The sequence below is a fragment of the Trichophyton benhamiae genome (genome assembly GCF_000151125.1).
Source record: "Trichophyton benhamiae CBS 112371 chromosome Unknown contix01456_5.r1.exp, whole genome shotgun sequence".
Classification (NCBI taxonomy): domain Eukaryota; kingdom Fungi; phylum Ascomycota; class Eurotiomycetes; order Onygenales; family Arthrodermataceae; genus Trichophyton; species Trichophyton benhamiae.
This window is the reverse complement of record NW_003315080.1, coordinates 330,590-347,498: the sequence shown is the minus strand read 5'-3', so window position 1 is coordinate 347,498 and position 16,909 is coordinate 330,590. Positions and strand designations below refer to the sequence as shown.

Genomic DNA, 16,909 nt, shown 5'->3' with positions numbered 1-16,909 from the left:
TTACCTTGTTGGCGGGCGAATGACGGACTGGCGAGGCTTGAGATCGCGGCAAAAGATGGGATTTACCACAGACACACGATGCTGACCAAATAATTCGATCACTTTTGGTCTTGGGCCAGACGCTTCATTTCTTCCCTTTCTCGTTGTTTCTTTTTCATCTCGCCCTCTCTTTCTTTTTTTACTCCTGTTGTTTTTGTACTTGTTGGCTCAAATGTCGAAGCCGGTTGCAGTATGAATGGTGGCACAGGAGGAGCAAGCGGATACGCATTCATGACGCATATGGATGAATGACTTTGGAACATATACTCTGTATGAGAGCCAGCCAGGATAAGCAGTTTTAGTGTCGTTGCTCGGTGTCTTATCGACGCTCCATGCTAAGCATTTTGGCCAAAAATTTACATAAACCTCGACACTGCTGGTTGCTTCCGTTGGCTTGTTTGTCCCCTTAGTGTAAACTCCGTATACACACATTCTTCGGACTATGAGCATGGGCGGTCCACCTAGCGAGCAAATCCTGCTATGACAAGGATAAAGTCCAACACTCCAGCGGCATGACCATAAGGCTCGGCGTGTCTGACTGGCCTGAAGGCTCTGGTTGTGAGCAGGGACGAAGGAAAGCTGATCACTCCGCCGGCTCTCCTCAAACATGGGACGAGAAGCACCTTATTGGAGGCCCAAATCACTTCCACCGTTCCTGTCTACACTGGTTTGACGGCTTTCGAATGAGGTTTCATGTTTTCTTTTACTCCGTACGAGAAATCAGTCATTTGGAGGCTGGTTAGTTAACGAATATTAATTATGGGGGTAACAGGCGATGGGCGACGGCGGCCAACTAGCGCTCAAAGACTGGACGCGGTTTTGTTACAGCCTCCTTTTTTGCGCACATCTCATCCCCCCCAAACCGAAGAAAGACGATGCAGGAGACTAAGCCAGCTCCAGCCTCCAGGATCTAGGCGAGCGACAGCGAGCGGAGGTCTTAGGTTTGCTGTCTTACCTCAGGGTCTGCCTTCGCGCTCCTGCTCTTCGTCACATTTCGTACGGCATACGTACCCAAGCGAAAGAGGCAAACATGACGCCGTGGGGGGCGGACTGCCGTAAAAATAATAATGGTAGAATGGTCCTGTTAAAAAAAAAAAAAAAAAAAAAAAAAAAAAAAAAAAAAAAAAAAAGTGATATATGCTTGCAGATTAGAGCAGGCCTGGATAAAACCGCTGTACCAGGAAGAGCAATGTGTTTTATTTTCTCTTGCTTCTTCCTGTGCCGTCCCGTTGACGTGGTTTGCCTTTGGTGCTTGAAGGAAAAGGGCCACATGTGTTCTGCTGAGATTATAATTAGTACTCCGTAACCTCTCACCCTTTATCCTCAAAATAATCAATATATCGTCCCAAAGATAGTCCAAAATTCTCAGCCGGATGGGAGAGGGGTACACCGGCAGGTGTATCTCATTAATTACGCCAACTGAGCGGACTGGGGCCTTGCCTTGTCGCCTGAGATTGATTCGTATCCCCAGCGTAAAAAAGAGGTCACGTCATACACGTATGCTGCAGAAGAAGGACTACCCGTTTACATCGAAGCATGTATACGGACGGAGTAGCGGATTCAGTTAAACACCCCAGCGATGGGGTTTCGCAGGGAGTTAAAAGGACATGCCGGCTGCGAAAGACGATGGTCGGTGGAGGAACGAGCAACGAACAGAAGGGCTGGGGTGCCAGGAGATCCTCACCTGCTTGTGTCGTGGTGGCTCGTACTCCGTAAAAAGTCGCCCAGATCAGCCTTTCTTTTCATGTCTTTGCCGTGTCACCACTTTTTAATTCGCTATCTTGTTCGTGTCGTTGTATCGTCTCATCCTGACTCCATCCCCTTCATGCGAAGCAAAAGACGAGTATGGTGAAACACAGGACATCCACAAGTCAATCGCTTCTCCCAGCATCACCATTCTTAACGTCGAACAGTCGGTTCAGCAGGGTGTGAGTTTCGTGGATGGGCAAGAGAAAGTGTGGGTAGAGGAGCTCGTTAGTTTTCTCTGGGCTAACTAGCTTCTCTGATATCAAAGCTGACCGTATAACTATCGCTAGCCGGCCAGTGTACCGATATCAAAGAATGAGACAAGACTATTTGCCCCAAAACCGTAGTATGGGCGTTCTGTCCGTTCCGTTACTGTGATCAAGTAAGGTGATGGTAATAACATCGTCACGACCAGCCTACATACGAGTGATGCAACAGAGATGCAAGACGCCTTCCTGGCTTCATCCAGGTTGATGAACAGCAAGATCATGAGGGATCTCGGGGAGTGTGATACGAGCTAGCTGGTCTCTTGAGATTCCGTTTAGGGCGGCCTCTGACCGACATGCCAAAGCCCTTGAGCCTTGAGCCCTTGTCAACAGATGGAAGACTCTTGAACACGCAGATTTTGTAAGTATGCATCGTAAAAAGTATGGGGAAAGGAAGAGACGGACATGCCTGGAAGCACAAAGGTAAAAGCATAAGCGTACTCCATCCTATAGCGATGTATACTTACACGGCCTTTGCTTTTTGTCTTCTTGTCTCTTTCTATCGTTGGCTTTCATGCTTTTTAGTGTTTTCTCAAGAACCAGCAAGCCCCTGGTTTTCCCTTGACTCCTGCATCCCAACAGTCGACGCCCAGTATCCAGAGTGCGTCCCATCAACCAGGGCTTGCCTCCGCCTATCCATCTTTCTGTGTCTCTGCCAGAGTTGTAGAAGATGCCAGCAAGCAACAAAAAGTAAAAATAACGATCAGCCGCCTGAGAGGTTTCTTTTTTGTTTCCGGGCCAAACTTCGCCCAAGGGCAAATAATAAAAAATAACTTTGCGTACTGGAGACTTGCATCTTATCCCCCATCGCCATCATTATTATTTTCTCATCCGGCTCCTGTGCTTTTTTTTTTTTTTTTTTTTTTTTTTCACACTTTCTTTTTGTGCAAAATTAACTAACTGGATGGCTGAATGGCAATCCGGTGGCCCAGAGTTAGTGCTTCCAAAGAACGAGGTCAGTGGATCATGGATGTGTGTGGATGGGATGGATGGATGGATGTGACCCTCAGACTGCGTCCAATCCATCCCCTTTCATTTGCGTCTCATTTGCGCGCCGCTTTGCTTGACCTGGGGCTGTTTTTATGCCTCGGGCTGTGGTAGATGTATCGATGTTGCTTGCTTGATCGGTGATGCTCGTCTATGACTTGCCCCTTTCTTTTTGACTCCTTTCTCGTGTCTGCTGCCGGACATGTTTTAGTGACTTCTCATCCTCATATCCACGGGCTGGTCGTCCCGCTTGGCTGGCTATCTCCAATCCCCGCCACGGTTCGTCTCGTCTCCTTGAGATGGATTGATTGATTGAACCGTCCGTCCAGAACCTCGCTGTTCTTGCCGAGAGCTTCTTCTTGTGCCCGTTATCCTGTCCTGGCGTCCTCCTGCTGTTGCTCCACTGAGGGCGGCTTCTATTCCTTTTGCCTTCGTCTTCGTCATGTCCTGCGATGCTTGCCCTTGAGGACATGGACTTATCTTTCTCTTTTCTTTCTTATTCTTCTCATTCTTCTTGTTCTCTTTCCTTCATCTTCATGTCAGTGAAGCATTGTTGCTTCACTCTCCTAGTGCAACGGTCAGCAGCATGATCTAGTGATAATCACCGCAGTCACCCAGGGAATTCACCGTCACCCCCAATACTTCTCTATACCTACCTACCTATACCTGTCGTCTCCTCTACATCACTCACTCATGCCTGCCGTCCTCGAAATACCGCCGAACCATTTCCTCCCGCTCCCATTCGGGGCCTCGTCCTTATCGTCGTCGACCTCCAAACCGCTGCTGATAGATAGAGCCGAGCTCTCTAGGCTTCAGGGGGACCCTGCCAGACAATCATCGAGCTCACGAATAGCTTCAGATATGACGAGAGTGGGGGTTGCTGTTGCGTCGTCGTTGCCGCATCACTATGGAGGCTACTCGCATCAGAGGAGTGACGTTCAAATAGGAGTGGACGGGAGAAAAGACGTCACCGCCTTTAACCACAACACCAACAGCTGCAGCAATAACACCTGGAGGGAAGACAGCACCGCACAGCAGACCAGGCCAGCGCAGCGGCAGCCAGTGCCACTGATTAGCCAGCATTCCAACATCAACCAGGAGACCTCGTCGAACTCTCCTGTCAAGTCCACGGCTTCCAGCGTATCCAGCCCGCAGCTTGGCTCTTCCCCCAATGGGAACGCGGGCAATCTGGCCGAATTTGCTGCTCAGGTACGCTAACAGGTCTATACCCATCAGTACTATAACACATGTATATATGTGGAATCTCTCTACCTGACGAATACTGACCTGAATGAAATCCTGCAGGTGGCTTGTCTGTTCTGGTTTGCAAAGGCCTCGAAATTGAAGCAGATCGAAGACAGCTCTTCTTCGTATACGCCAACCTCACCGCTGGAGCTGGAGTTTGCACCAAGCCCGGGTTTCAAGAAATGGGTTACTACGGTACTGACCACTACACAAGTGAGCAAGAATGTTATTCTTTTAGCACTACTGTTCATCTACCGCCTCAAAAAATTCAATCCCGCAGTACGAGGGAAACGGGGGAGTGAGTTCAGGCTAATGACTATAGCCCTGATGATGGGGAACAAGTGTAAGCATTGGAGTTGCATCGTTATATGTATTAGCTGAGCTCGCTAACTCGTGCTCTAGTTCTTGATGATAACACCTACACCAACAAGACCTGGGCGGAAGTTTCTGGTATATCAGTCCAGGAGATACATGTGATGGAAGTTGAGTTCCTCAGCAATGTCCGATATAATTTGTTCGTTACCAAGGAAGAATGGAACCAATGGCTGGCGAAACTATCAGTATTCTCAAGCTATTTCGAAAAGGCTTCGAGGCTTTCACTGGACGTTTACTCTGCCAACAAATCTGCTCGTGCTTCACCAGTTCACAGCCCATTAACCCCCTCCATGGATAACTATCGAACCTCACAGCATACCACAAGCCAGATTTATCCTACTTCGTCACAGGCCGTTAACACCTCCCAGGCTCGCTTGTCGTTAAGCATCCCTCAGTCAAATAATGCATCCCTCGGCTATGACGATCCCGCATCACATTCGACAATACCTGTGGAACCGTTGAGTGCCCACAGAAAACGCAGTTGGGATGACCAGGCCAACGATAATCCGGCCAAGAGACCAGCAACTGCGAATACGACTTGGGTTAGACCATCGACTCAAGCCCCGTCACAGCTCTATACGGCTTCTCAGTTGCCCTCTACTGCACCTCCTGCTCAGCCTCAGTTACCAACGAGTATCGTTTCTATGCCGTCTAACATGGCACCGCAGCTTACAAGGCCTCAACCGGGGTACCCTATGAGCTCCACAAATCCACCAACCTCTTTAGCGCCGCTTACCGGCACCCAGCCTATTTCTACTGCGCCTCGGCCCACGGTTTTCCCAGTCAACAGCACTCCGACTCGTTGGAGTCAGCCTCCTGTTTCACAGCCATCCCTAGCACCATTGCCAGTCACAAACCTGCAACAGAGTGCTGCCGGTGGTTTCCCTGACTCTTCAAGGCGTCCTGGCTCAACCTCATTCCCAGCAACAGCACCTTCAGCCACCATTTCACCCGCTGTTCCTGCATATTCAGTTCGCACTCCAACTCACCTTTCGCCTTCTTCTATCCTTTTGGACCGCAACTCCCCCTACCGCCCAGTTCGTTCAGTCAATACTCTTCTATACCCTCCTCCGGCTGGCTCTCTTCTTCAACCCCGGCAGTTGTCGGTTGATCTAATGCGATACCAGCCACTAGGCAAAAGAAGTTCAGAACACCGAGTTGACCGAACTGGTGTTTTACCATATTCCCAGCCTAACATATGGGGAGAACAGTATTTCTCTCAAGTTCAACCAACCACACACACAACACAATACCACCAAAGTTAATTCACTCCCCAGATATGCAGGCCATGCCTTTTGTGCTTCTTCTGTCATTGGCCTTTTCATCTTTGGATTCCCTCATTTTCCTCATTCTGCATCTTTTGCGGCATGTTCCCTCTTCTTTTTTTGTCCCTTTTTTTTTTTTTCCTGCATTGCACCGGTGTTCACAGTACTATTAGACAGGGGACCAGAATGGCTAAAAGCCATCATACATCATATCTGGTATTATTTTTATGTTTATTTGTTACACGATTATTCAGCATTGCGAATTTTTGGGAGGTACATATCTTTGAAGTTGATTTCTACAGCTGGCTGAGCCCTAGTTTTTTTTTTTTTTTTTTTTTTTTTTTTTTTCTTATATTTTTAACTTTATGCTATCACAGTGACATTTTGAATTTTCTATCAAGGCATTTGGTTCAGGCATATTTTTTCCTGTTGTTTCTTATAACCCCCCTTTTTTGGTGGTGGCTCTTCCAAGGATACCAATTTTCATGAATATTTGCCACGTGTTTTGGGAGGCTATGGTGAATCACGGGGCTTTTTGATAGTCCACTTACAGATACCAATCGATACGAATAAAACATTTACTACATCATACTCCATGACCCGGATGATCCAATATGAATACGTGTAGTTGGCTCCATCCCCCCCCCCCCCCCCCCCCACGCTGAACTGCGGGGAGCCTTGGGAGCGAGTTACGCGGCGAAATCCGGGAATTTCTTAACCTCTTCGCCTAAAAAACGAACAGCCTTATCACAGTGAGAATATCTGGTGACAGTGGGTGTCGCACAATTATAAGCATATTCTGCTATTAAGTGCTTGCATATAGCAAGCTGTCTCGGGATTATAGCTATAACTCCTGCCGCTGCTAACGTTTAATATTGACTAACCAGTCATCTAGCACCATAACTACTGGTCCAAATTATAACACCCCGATTACTGCAAGGTTGGTACGAACACTTTGCCCAAACATCAAGCAACTTCTAGCGCCCCAAGACTCTACCATTTTAGACTTACCTGACAGGCTAAATCCGATGGGGGACCGTCACTTAACGGCTAGACACTGCAAGAAATCAAGTCAAACCAAGCAAACGCGCGACCTTGCGCTACAGTCTTATCCTCAAATCCAGCGATAGGATGAACCTTGGTGCAATCAGAGATAGCACTGGTCAATAAAAGCTGAGGATATCGAGCGAAATGGAGAAGAGTAGCTTCATATGCATGTGCAGCGAGCTGTGTGCCATGCAAACACAGACATAGTCACCAGCATTGTTTCAAATTTTCCAATTCTCCTGTTAAGAAATGACTTGACGCTCCTCGTCTTCGTCTACTAAATACCCGAGAAGGCTCATATTCTCTGTGATCGAATAGCTTTCGATGGCCAAATATGGGAACGATGCCTCTACCTGCTTATGAAAAGTTGAACATAAAGCTTGGTATTATCTGAGGTCATGAGGTGCGGAAGTAACCCATCTTGCATATCAATGTGAAGTTGGTTGAAAAAGGGGTACTGCTCCCCCTCCGCAGTAATAAGGGCATCTGGGACCGACAAATATTTTAGAATGAAACGAGCCTCCCATGGTATCAGCGGACAAGTCCTCGACAAAAAATACAAACAAGAGGAAAACATCCGCAAGTCATGATCGATCTGTGCACATTGACTCGGCAATATCACCCGTAATGGCAGCTCAGGCCATTTACCCAGGTCCGTCAACCCCACGTTCCTGTGGTATGTATAGATGACTACTTATATGACTAGGATGTCTAGGGAGGGTTAGCCGGGATGATTCCACCGGAAATAACTAATAGATTGGTGCTCAGGCAGAAGTCGCAGCCTGGCTTTCGAGTGAAAGTAAAAGTGGCATGCCGTATGAGACCTACGCATAGGAATAAAGAGAACATTGGTTCTAGGTCCCATATGTCGAGAGTCAACAACGCCTTGCACCACCGTGTCTTTATATGAAATACCATTGATGGCAAGACGATCACTGTTCGTTTGATACCCCTCGGCAAGGGTCATGACGCAGAATATGTTTGAAGACCGCTACCCCACTACCCCACGAACGGTCGGAAATCTAGGGCATTGAATGAACCTGCTTGGATGATATAAAAAGTGATGATGCATGCCTACCTACATTCCGAGGGCGTCATCCCTAGATACCCCGGCCCCTGGAATGGAAATCGTAACCAGTTCTCACCTCGCCATCGGAGGTATGCCCAGAATTGATACGTGTCCACGCAAAGGTACGGAGTACAAGACCACTCGTATACATCTATTCAACGTTTGTACCTATATCGTATGTTATACTTAACCCGGAAGGCCCGACCACCCTCGTCATGCCCGTTCGATTTCCTTCCCTGAGCGCGAGGATGTGGTACCTTGCTGAGCATCAGCCTCTTCTCGAGGCCATAGACCCTCTTTCCTTTCCCGCGCCTCTTTCACTCCTGTACATCCAATGAGATAGCCAACCCCGGCCTAGAGATTACATTACTGAGATTTCCAATAAGACGACAGGTATAATATCTCTTGAGCTAAGTACAAGGGACGCTCCATGTTTCTGTGCATTCATTCACTTTGCCTATAGTACGTGATTTCCCCATCCTACTCGTGCTACCGATGTGCACAGGTGCCTTGCGTCCGTATTCGTCCCCAATCCCGGCGGGGAGCGCGGGAAGTCTTGGGATAATTGAACACACAGTCAACTCCATGCCTGGGTACTATGCTGGCTGACCTAGCACCCTCAGATGAAGACATCCGGCAAGGAAATGAGGAAGCCGACTCAATGAGGGCACGAAAACAGGATTATCCTATGGAACACGGTGTTAAAACTAATAACAATCCTATGATGGTCCTGTACAAGTGTTCAGAGGCATTCAGACACCGCCACTCAGCGCAAAGCCAACTTTCAATTCAGCCTGCTCACAAGCATCAGTGTCTGCCCTCGCCAAAACCGGGCTTCGCAGACCCCTATCCTGGGCTGGAGAAGATTTACCGCGCTGCCCCTGGCCGCGTCGTTAAATCTGGGCTGAATCAGGATCGAAAATGACAGACATAAACTAGTTGCGATCTTACTCCAAGAAAAGAAAAGAGCCTGGGGTCCATCCCCGTTGGAATCCAACTCCACCTTCATGGTTTCAGTACACCTTCCTACTAGGAGTTCTAGTTAGCTGTCTGACTCTTCGAGAACCAAGGAGACAACCTTAACTGCTCCTCTGGTTTTGATTCTTGCTCTCACGAAATCACCAAGCCTCGGAGCTAAATGCAGTCATCTCGGGCCTGTTTCTTTTTGCTTTTCTCTTCATCTTTTCTTTTTCTTCAGTTTTAGTTAACTAATATCTTATATTCCTTTTGGCTGGTTACTCAAATATGTTCTTTACCGTCGCTAGCCAACCCATGGTACCAGGCAAACACGGCAGCAAGGAAACGGTCTCACCGTCAGGTCATTTTGCGCTGAGGATAACTAACTAGCTATCCTCCTGGGCATTCGACGTTGCAATAAGCTGCCCTTCCTGGGTGACGGCTGAGTTCGACTCAGGAGGGCAGCGAACATGTGTCACCAGGCCCTGCAAAACACGTTGTCGAGACAGGGATGTTTTGCGTCCAAAGAGAACTGTAATTTAGTTAGAGCCGTTGCAGAAATGTGAAGAACGATGGGTCTTATTTTGCAGCTCTTGGCGAGTCGCTTCTATAAGTTAGATATCAACTCTGCCAGTCCAGAGTCCAGAGGATGGAGATGGAGTAGCTGCCCTATGCTTTTCGTACATTTGTATTTCAAAGAAACAAGGTGTTAACTACGTGATCAGTTAGTGGCCAGTAGTTATCAGTTACGGCTGAAGCAACTAGTTAACTAGTTAGTTGGCCGGCTCTCATTTTGATATGACTTACGGGAAATAACTAGCTAGTTAGGCGGTAGTTGGGGGGTGTAATCGGTTAACTAGCTGTTGACCGGTCGGTACCTGAAAAAGCACAGCTGCGTTAATCAACTGCATAATCCAGATGCAATACATATTATGAAACAGCCCGAAACCTCCAGTGGTAGTGGTTACAGTAGTCCTCACCTAGTAGATCTTTAAATAATAGTGCTTTCTTGTCATCTCAAATTCGTTTTGAGCCTCACTTTTCTTCCAATCAACGGCGTCACTTTTATGCAGGAGAAAGGCCTCCTTATCTGGTTAACTCAGAGACCTATAATTTCTTTGTATATAACATGCAATGTACCTTTAGCCATTGCATACCGGGACTGTGTCACTAGAAGTCCTTTTCATGGGGTATGTATGGGTGTTGCTCAAGACGACTAAAAGGAGATCAGCAAGCTTCAACCAAAGAAGCTGTTTGAACTTGGGACTTTTGGTCAGGTACTCCGTAGTTATAAGTATTCTAATTCTTGTTAGAAAGGGAGAGCTCTTGCCGATACAGTTCTCGGGTTTTCTCTCTCTGAAACAGGCGTTGTGTCAAATAGACTCATTCTAATCGTACGTTGCCATACTTATTTTTAGTAAATATATGCTTCACCATCCACGCCTCTGCGAAAGACTGTACTGACGAGCCCGTAACACGGCTCATAGACACCAGGGAAAACATATCTAGGTGTATGACCTCAGTTCCTGCAACAAACTCGACTAGTATACGGTGTTTTAGTTCTTTATAAACATAGCCCTGCTTTAACGGCTTTGGATGTGATGTGACCTGTCTACCGTTTAGCTCCATGGGCCTTCACACTCCGTCTAATCGCCATAGGTCCGGCAAGGGTATGGGTTTGCACGAACTCTAGTTCCGCCAGTTGGTTAAGCTTGACTTGAAACAGCATAGTCTGGTAGCAGAGAATGGATGTGTATGGGTGACAACAGCATGTCGCGCGCTCTGATACACTGATATTTACAGTGAATGCCTTGTGTTGCATCGACCGTACCCCTTGTGCGCCAATGAGATTTTTTTAGAGTGAGACAGGATACGTTGAGCTTTTGTGAATCACACTCCCTCATCAATGCCTTAAATCAATAGAAATACAGAAGCAGGTAGCACGCAAACGAAAAAGGAAACGTAAAGAAAAAAGAGGAGGCAAATGGTATCTCGTAACGAAACTGTTCCGCATAGCCCAGGCATTACAGCGTCAAAGAAGAGCTGACCATGGCGTTCATAAGGGAAGATAGTGTAGAACTGCCTGCAATTCTTCATGCTAAATAATCCATAGTCGTAACAAGAGGGTTTCTGGACTTTGGGGTTAGCCTTGGAACTGGGTATGCGAAGTAGACTGGCAACTGACCGGGAAGAAGGAAGAATTACTATAGAAAGCAACAACGGTGGCTTTTGACCAAAAAATCGGATATCGTCCAGAATGGCTGCAATGCACAACTGGCCATAAAAAGAGGTTCGTCGAATGTTCGTTTTCAACGTTTGCAGATCCGACATTGGCCAACAACCACTATAAACCGCTCGTGAGGGCTCCCGGGACATCTGAGGTCGCCTGAGCCATCGGTGGAGATGCGGAAGAAATGGTTCCCTGGGTCCCGGCACGAGCTGTAAACGTAGAAGTTCTTGAAAAAGTTGCACATGTTGAAGAGACCAACCACCAGTGGAACGGGTTGATTTCTTGGTTTAGATATCAGTGGAAACAGGGTCTCGTTGAATCAAGGATTGTTGATAAAGTGAATGATAGCTGGAACTGCTCAGTAGTTGACCGGAAGGAAGGTGGCGGACGGGACTTGTCGAGATAGAAAGGTCAGCGGAAAGGACTTGATATTATAGCTTAATCTGATGAGAATGAACCAGTGCGCGTCATGGAACGTCCGGCAAAAACAGCGGGTATTTTGGTTGGATGTGTGGTTTAACTTTCAAATTTAACTGGGCCACCAGGGGAAGAGTTATGGTATATAGATAGACGGGTAACGAGGGTTGTCAATGATATAGAAAAGCGAGAAAAATGGGAAGTGAAGGATCTAGATAAAAAGAGTGGAAGTGTGAGGGGATCATGGCGACAGTAATAATGGAAGAGTTGAAGCGCCTAATATATCATCGCTTGAAACATACAATAAAACGAAGGGTATATATGTGAACAAGTATATGATTGAAGCACGAAACTGAGCTGTTCCGAGATAAGCTCCTTTTTTAGATTGAAGGGAAGAACTTAGTTGATTCATCACGTTCTACCCTCTCGGCGATCTGAGCCAGGATGTTGGAGATCCTGGGAAAATCAAAATTGACCCTATTTGGACATGCTTGGTGCTGTCCGTATTTGTTTTAAAATTTGATGCGACCCTTTAGCGAGAGGAAGCAAGGAGAATTGAGAAACAGAATAGAAGCTTGGATAGAGCTTGGCCCTAACTGAAAGTGATAATCCCGCAAGTGGAGAGACGCTAAGTGATGGAGAAATCGTCAGGAGGGCCTTCCGTCAACGTGGTAGATCTGCATATGTAAGTATGTCGTAAGCTCTTCATTCAAAGCTGGAATTTATCGCAAAGAAAGAAAAGTTAACAGTTCAAGTCAACGGGAGGAACTGGGGGCTCCCATGCGTATACACTTCCCAAGGGGAGAAAGTTACGATGTCGATATGGTACGGGGGGATGGTCTCGCAGCGGCTATCATCAAAATGTCCCGGTATGCCATGCAGGTTGGTGTCCCGCTTTAAGGCGTCTGCCATTCCTCGCTGTCCGAAGGATGAATGCTAAATGGCCGAAAGGCGAAATCATGCATCAGGAATAAGGTAGTCCAGCCAATTGAACCCGGCTTGGCGGGTGGTAATATAATTTTAACAAAGAAAAACTTCCGGGCGGATTGGAATTAAAACGTATCCAATATATGGGAAGGATTATCTACAGTCAGTGAGCACGTATAGACGTAAGAATCTGTCTAGACTTAGAATGAAGAGATTAGAACCTTGTTCTGGTTCTGAATGGAATCTCGAGGTGTATAGCGGGTGGACAATCTCCGAGGAAGCTGAGCCCTGAAGCCTTCCGATCAGGCCACGGTCGGGTGTATTTGTATGGTATCAAGAGTAAGAAAACATTGCCTAGGGTGGTAAAAAGGACCACATCAGTAATAATCAAGTCCAGACTTGACTCAGGAGGGTGTGTTTTAGGTTATTGCTCTGGGTTTCCGCGGTTAGTGGGGGTAACCATGACGTGTGGTGAAAGAAATGTATATGTGTTGTATGGGTGGATGATAGATTAGAGAGGGGCCGACTAGGAATGGCTTTCTAAAGATGAAAGGCACTAAGATTTCAAATCCTAGAACCTGGCCATGGACGGCATCCCCGAACGCCATCTGGATCCTCAGGAACGTTGATGTTATAGCCATGGTCTGAATAGGAAGGACGGAGGTAACATAAGGTGCGTATGAGATAGCCGGAGTGCTGAGTGTGTCGGCCAAGAGAAGATCGTTGAATATACACGGGAGAGATATGAACCAGACAAGAAACGGAGTACACAGAGAGACATAGTGAGGGTGTGGCGCCTGGGGGTACCAACTCTAGGCTGGCCGAGAAGCGCTCGGGGCGTTTGATATCCAGTTTTTCTGTGTCTGCATCTTGGATGCGGGTCTTGTCGGGGTGTGCGGCATGTCATCCATCCCATGAGTGTGAAGGGATACCCATGTATAGTTCTCGAGTAGCAGCAGGCTAGGTTGCTAGTACCTTTGCATCAAGATCGCGATGCCAAAGAGTGTGATGGTGGTTGTTTCGTTTGATTTGAAGTTGGAGTTTGAGCGCGCTAAATTCATCGAGGCGTTATGATTGGCTGCGGATCGGATTTATCCGCGTCCGGAGGCACGACTATTTCCTATACGGGATTAGCGTCTTACCATGAAACGCCGGCGTCACGCTAGTCCTAATATGGCCACGCACGGACCTTATATTATATAATATCATCTCAAGAAAACTCTATTTTTTGAGTTTGGAGGCCTTTTTTAAACCATCCACAGCGCTGTTTACTCTAATCTTTTACCCAATATCCATACACACTACGAGAAAACGGACGACGAGCTAATAATAGGCGTGCCTGCAGGACGTTGATAATAACTGCGCTGATATAACTAACGTGGGACGGGGTTAAGAGCAGGCCAAGGCTCTTCGCATGTGAAGGCCAGTCTGCATGTCTTAATGCCTCTTTTACTCCCAAGGTACATACTAGGTTACCATGGATATGACGACAAGCTTATCGGTTCTTCATAAAAAGTTATGAGGGCAAAGGATGATGTTGCCGTTGGGAAGAAGATGATGGGTTCCGTGCATCATTATTCGAGTTGAAGGTCCTGCATGGAACCGACAAGCATTAAACAGCCTTGGTTCTGATGCTCGACCTGCCAGTGACCACGCTGAAGAGGCAGGCTGTTTGACATATACAACTGCCACACCAAGACTGATGCATTCTCGTGTCCCTCTTTCACTAGAAAAGCTCGAAAAAACATGATATACCCAGGGGCTAATTCTCAAAACCCCTCGCCCTCGGCAGCGGGGAAGAAGATCGTTATATCAGGACCAGGAGCAGGCATTTAAGCCTGGAAATTGATGAGGAATTTGCTGCGGCTGAGGCGTGAACTTGTAACTAATCATTTCAGCCATAATTAGAGATGTCACTGTGTCGGCATGTCCATGAGGACTGCGAGAAAGAAAGGCCTTATTACGACCACTGTGAAAAATGGTTGGTTCGTGGTCAACATAGGAAAGGAGATTATGGGGGAGGGAGAAAGGAAAATGATGAATATGTCCTGCGGTTCATGGCATCTCCCCACCTTCACCTCATGTTGATCAATACATAGAGGGTCAGATGTGAGTGAGCAGTTTCAGGAAGTCGGGGGTACTGTCGGACACAGGGATCCGGCTTCCATACTTTGGGGGTGGCCACCATTGTGCTCCCAAAAGCAAATATGATAGGATATTTTTTCTCTCTCTCTACTCATGAATAAATATACTTACATATACGAGGAGCAGCTGTTCAAGCTTGACCGGCGATGTCTTACATGTTTACTCTTTCGTACTGACCCTCGTCGATCATCTGCCATCATTCCTCAGCCCTTTGTGCTGCTTGTACATGAAACCATATCCATACTCATTAGATAATAACTATTCGCAATTTCCTATATCTAGATACACGCACTCCTATTCAAGCTTTTGAAACCGGGAAATATCTCCTTACCTCCCTCCCAAACACCCTTCTTCTGGAACCGTCATGGAACTCTTGTGGAACTTCATTATGCTAGTCCGCACTGTTCCTGGTAAGCCTTAATACCGCCGTCGTGGTTTACGTTAGCTGCCGGCCCTACAATGACCAACTGTAACTTCACATGGATAGTATATATCAATCTCAGGAAATGAAGCCAATGCAGCTGAAATTAATTCTTCTGGTTGACTCGCATTTCTGAGATTAATTAGCCAATGGACGTACTTGGAATATTGATATTGAGAACCGGACCAGTAATATTTTTTTTCAGTCAAGGATTGTTATCATTCGTATCTAATCTTGCGAAGTTCGTTACTCGTTACTCATTCTAGTCCGTAACTCTATTGATGTAAACATTCAGACTCCAGTATGATGCCGCTAAGCATAAGCTCCATTCACAGATCCCATGAACAAACAGCTAACATAAGAGAATAACCGGATAAACCCTGTAGCACCTCGTTAGAAAATTGACGAGAAGAATTGAAATTGATGTTCGTATTCCCGTTGCGGAAAATGCACGTTAAAAGGTTTAGATTAGATGGTCTGGCTTCGGCGTGGTTTTCCTCCTTGCAGGGCAGCTCTCGCTCGAAGGGCCTCCCATTTCAGATGGTATTCTTCCGTCATCTGGCCATCCGGGAAAAAGGTAGATATCATACTGCTGCCCAAGTTCGGGTATTTCTCTTCCACAGCGAGCAACGTATCCATAACGCCAATTTCACCTATAACGTCGAGGAACTCCAAGGGAAGGCCAAAGGACTCTGGGGTGCGTTTTCCTCCAACGACGTACGCATTCTGGATGGTTCCCATGCCGCCTGCGGTGATAACATACCAAGCATTGGTTTTGAGACCAGCCGCAAATATAACAAGCAGGACCCAGAATACAGCAAGGATGAAAACCGCAACTCTAGTGAAGATGTCACAAGGTAAATCTCTCTCCTCCGAACCCACAGCCATTTCTTCGAGGTCGAAGCCACGCCCGTCTCCTATGATGACAATAGCATGTTGGCACCCGGCACCTTTTGTCAAAACCACTGTTTTCTCCGAGTTTGCGCAACATGGCCACTTCTCCCGTCGCCATTGGCGCAGACAACCTGATATGATAGACAGTAAAGAGCCAGTCAAGGTTGTCAGAAACGGTGACCAGTCGCCTTCTCTCATGAGTGGAACTGCTGAAAGCAAAAGTTGAAGGAGCGTGGTGAGCATGCCGCTGTAATCGAATTTATCTCTTTTAGGTCGACCCAGGCCTTCCTCCTTGGCCTTGTATATAGATACACAGAGGCCAGCTTTCTTAGGTTGTCTCACATTTGCACAAGTACCATGGGTGGTTATGCTATCGAGTTTCAACTGATCCCATTTTCGAGTAATATTATCCTTGAGATGGTTGTGGACGTCCTTGTGTTTCCAGTAGTCATGATCCCGCAGTAAACGTCCAAGTACCCAGCTGGTATTGTCAAATGAAGTTCCTGTCTCGCCGTTGATGATCTTGCATGGATGATCGGTGTCGGGCATGAGCCTGTTCTTCCCGATAGCTGATACCACAGCGTTCAAACCGTATGAAACGCATCCTGCAAAAGTCTGTTAGCCACAACTGATAATGACTATAGAAAGCAACAGTCAAGATAACTATTCTGGCAACTGGAGTGGCCTACCAAACGAGAAAGCAACCGGTGGAACTGGAGTTCCAACAAGCTGAGCAAACGCATGTTCTACCAGATCGCCGCCGAGAATGAAGAGAACGGACAGAATGTCCTTAGGGTCGGCCCAGTGTATAGCAACTCCTATAGACGGCTCCCCAAACTCAGGCACTCTCCGAACAAGTTCCTCAGCCACGGGAGCCAT

The 16,909-nt window shown here is 47.0% G+C and overlaps 2 protein-coding genes across 2 annotated transcripts; one reads left to right on the top strand and one right to left on the bottom strand.

The window, feature by feature from the left end:
* Positions 1 to 3,731: 3,731 nt before the first annotated feature.
* On the top strand, positions 3,732 to 5,923 carry ARB_03115 (mucin, putative; the record flags this gene model as incomplete). Its single annotated transcript, XM_003010368.1, has 3 exons — positions 3,732 to 4,247; positions 4,275 to 4,626; positions 4,686 to 5,923. The coding sequence occupies 3 exons, from the start codon at positions 3,732 to 3,734 to the stop codon at positions 5,921 to 5,923; spliced, it is 2,106 nt and encodes a 701-aa protein (XP_003010414.1).
* Positions 5,924 to 15,604: 9,681 nt separating this feature from the next.
* Positions 15,605 to 16,909, bottom strand: ARB_03114 (uncharacterized protein; the record flags this gene model as incomplete). The annotated part of the gene is made up of 2 exons (XM_003010367.1): positions 15,605 to 16,635; positions 16,720 to 16,909. The coding sequence occupies 2 exons, from the start codon at positions 16,907 to 16,909 to the stop codon at positions 15,605 to 15,607; spliced, it is 1,221 nt and encodes a 406-aa protein (XP_003010413.1).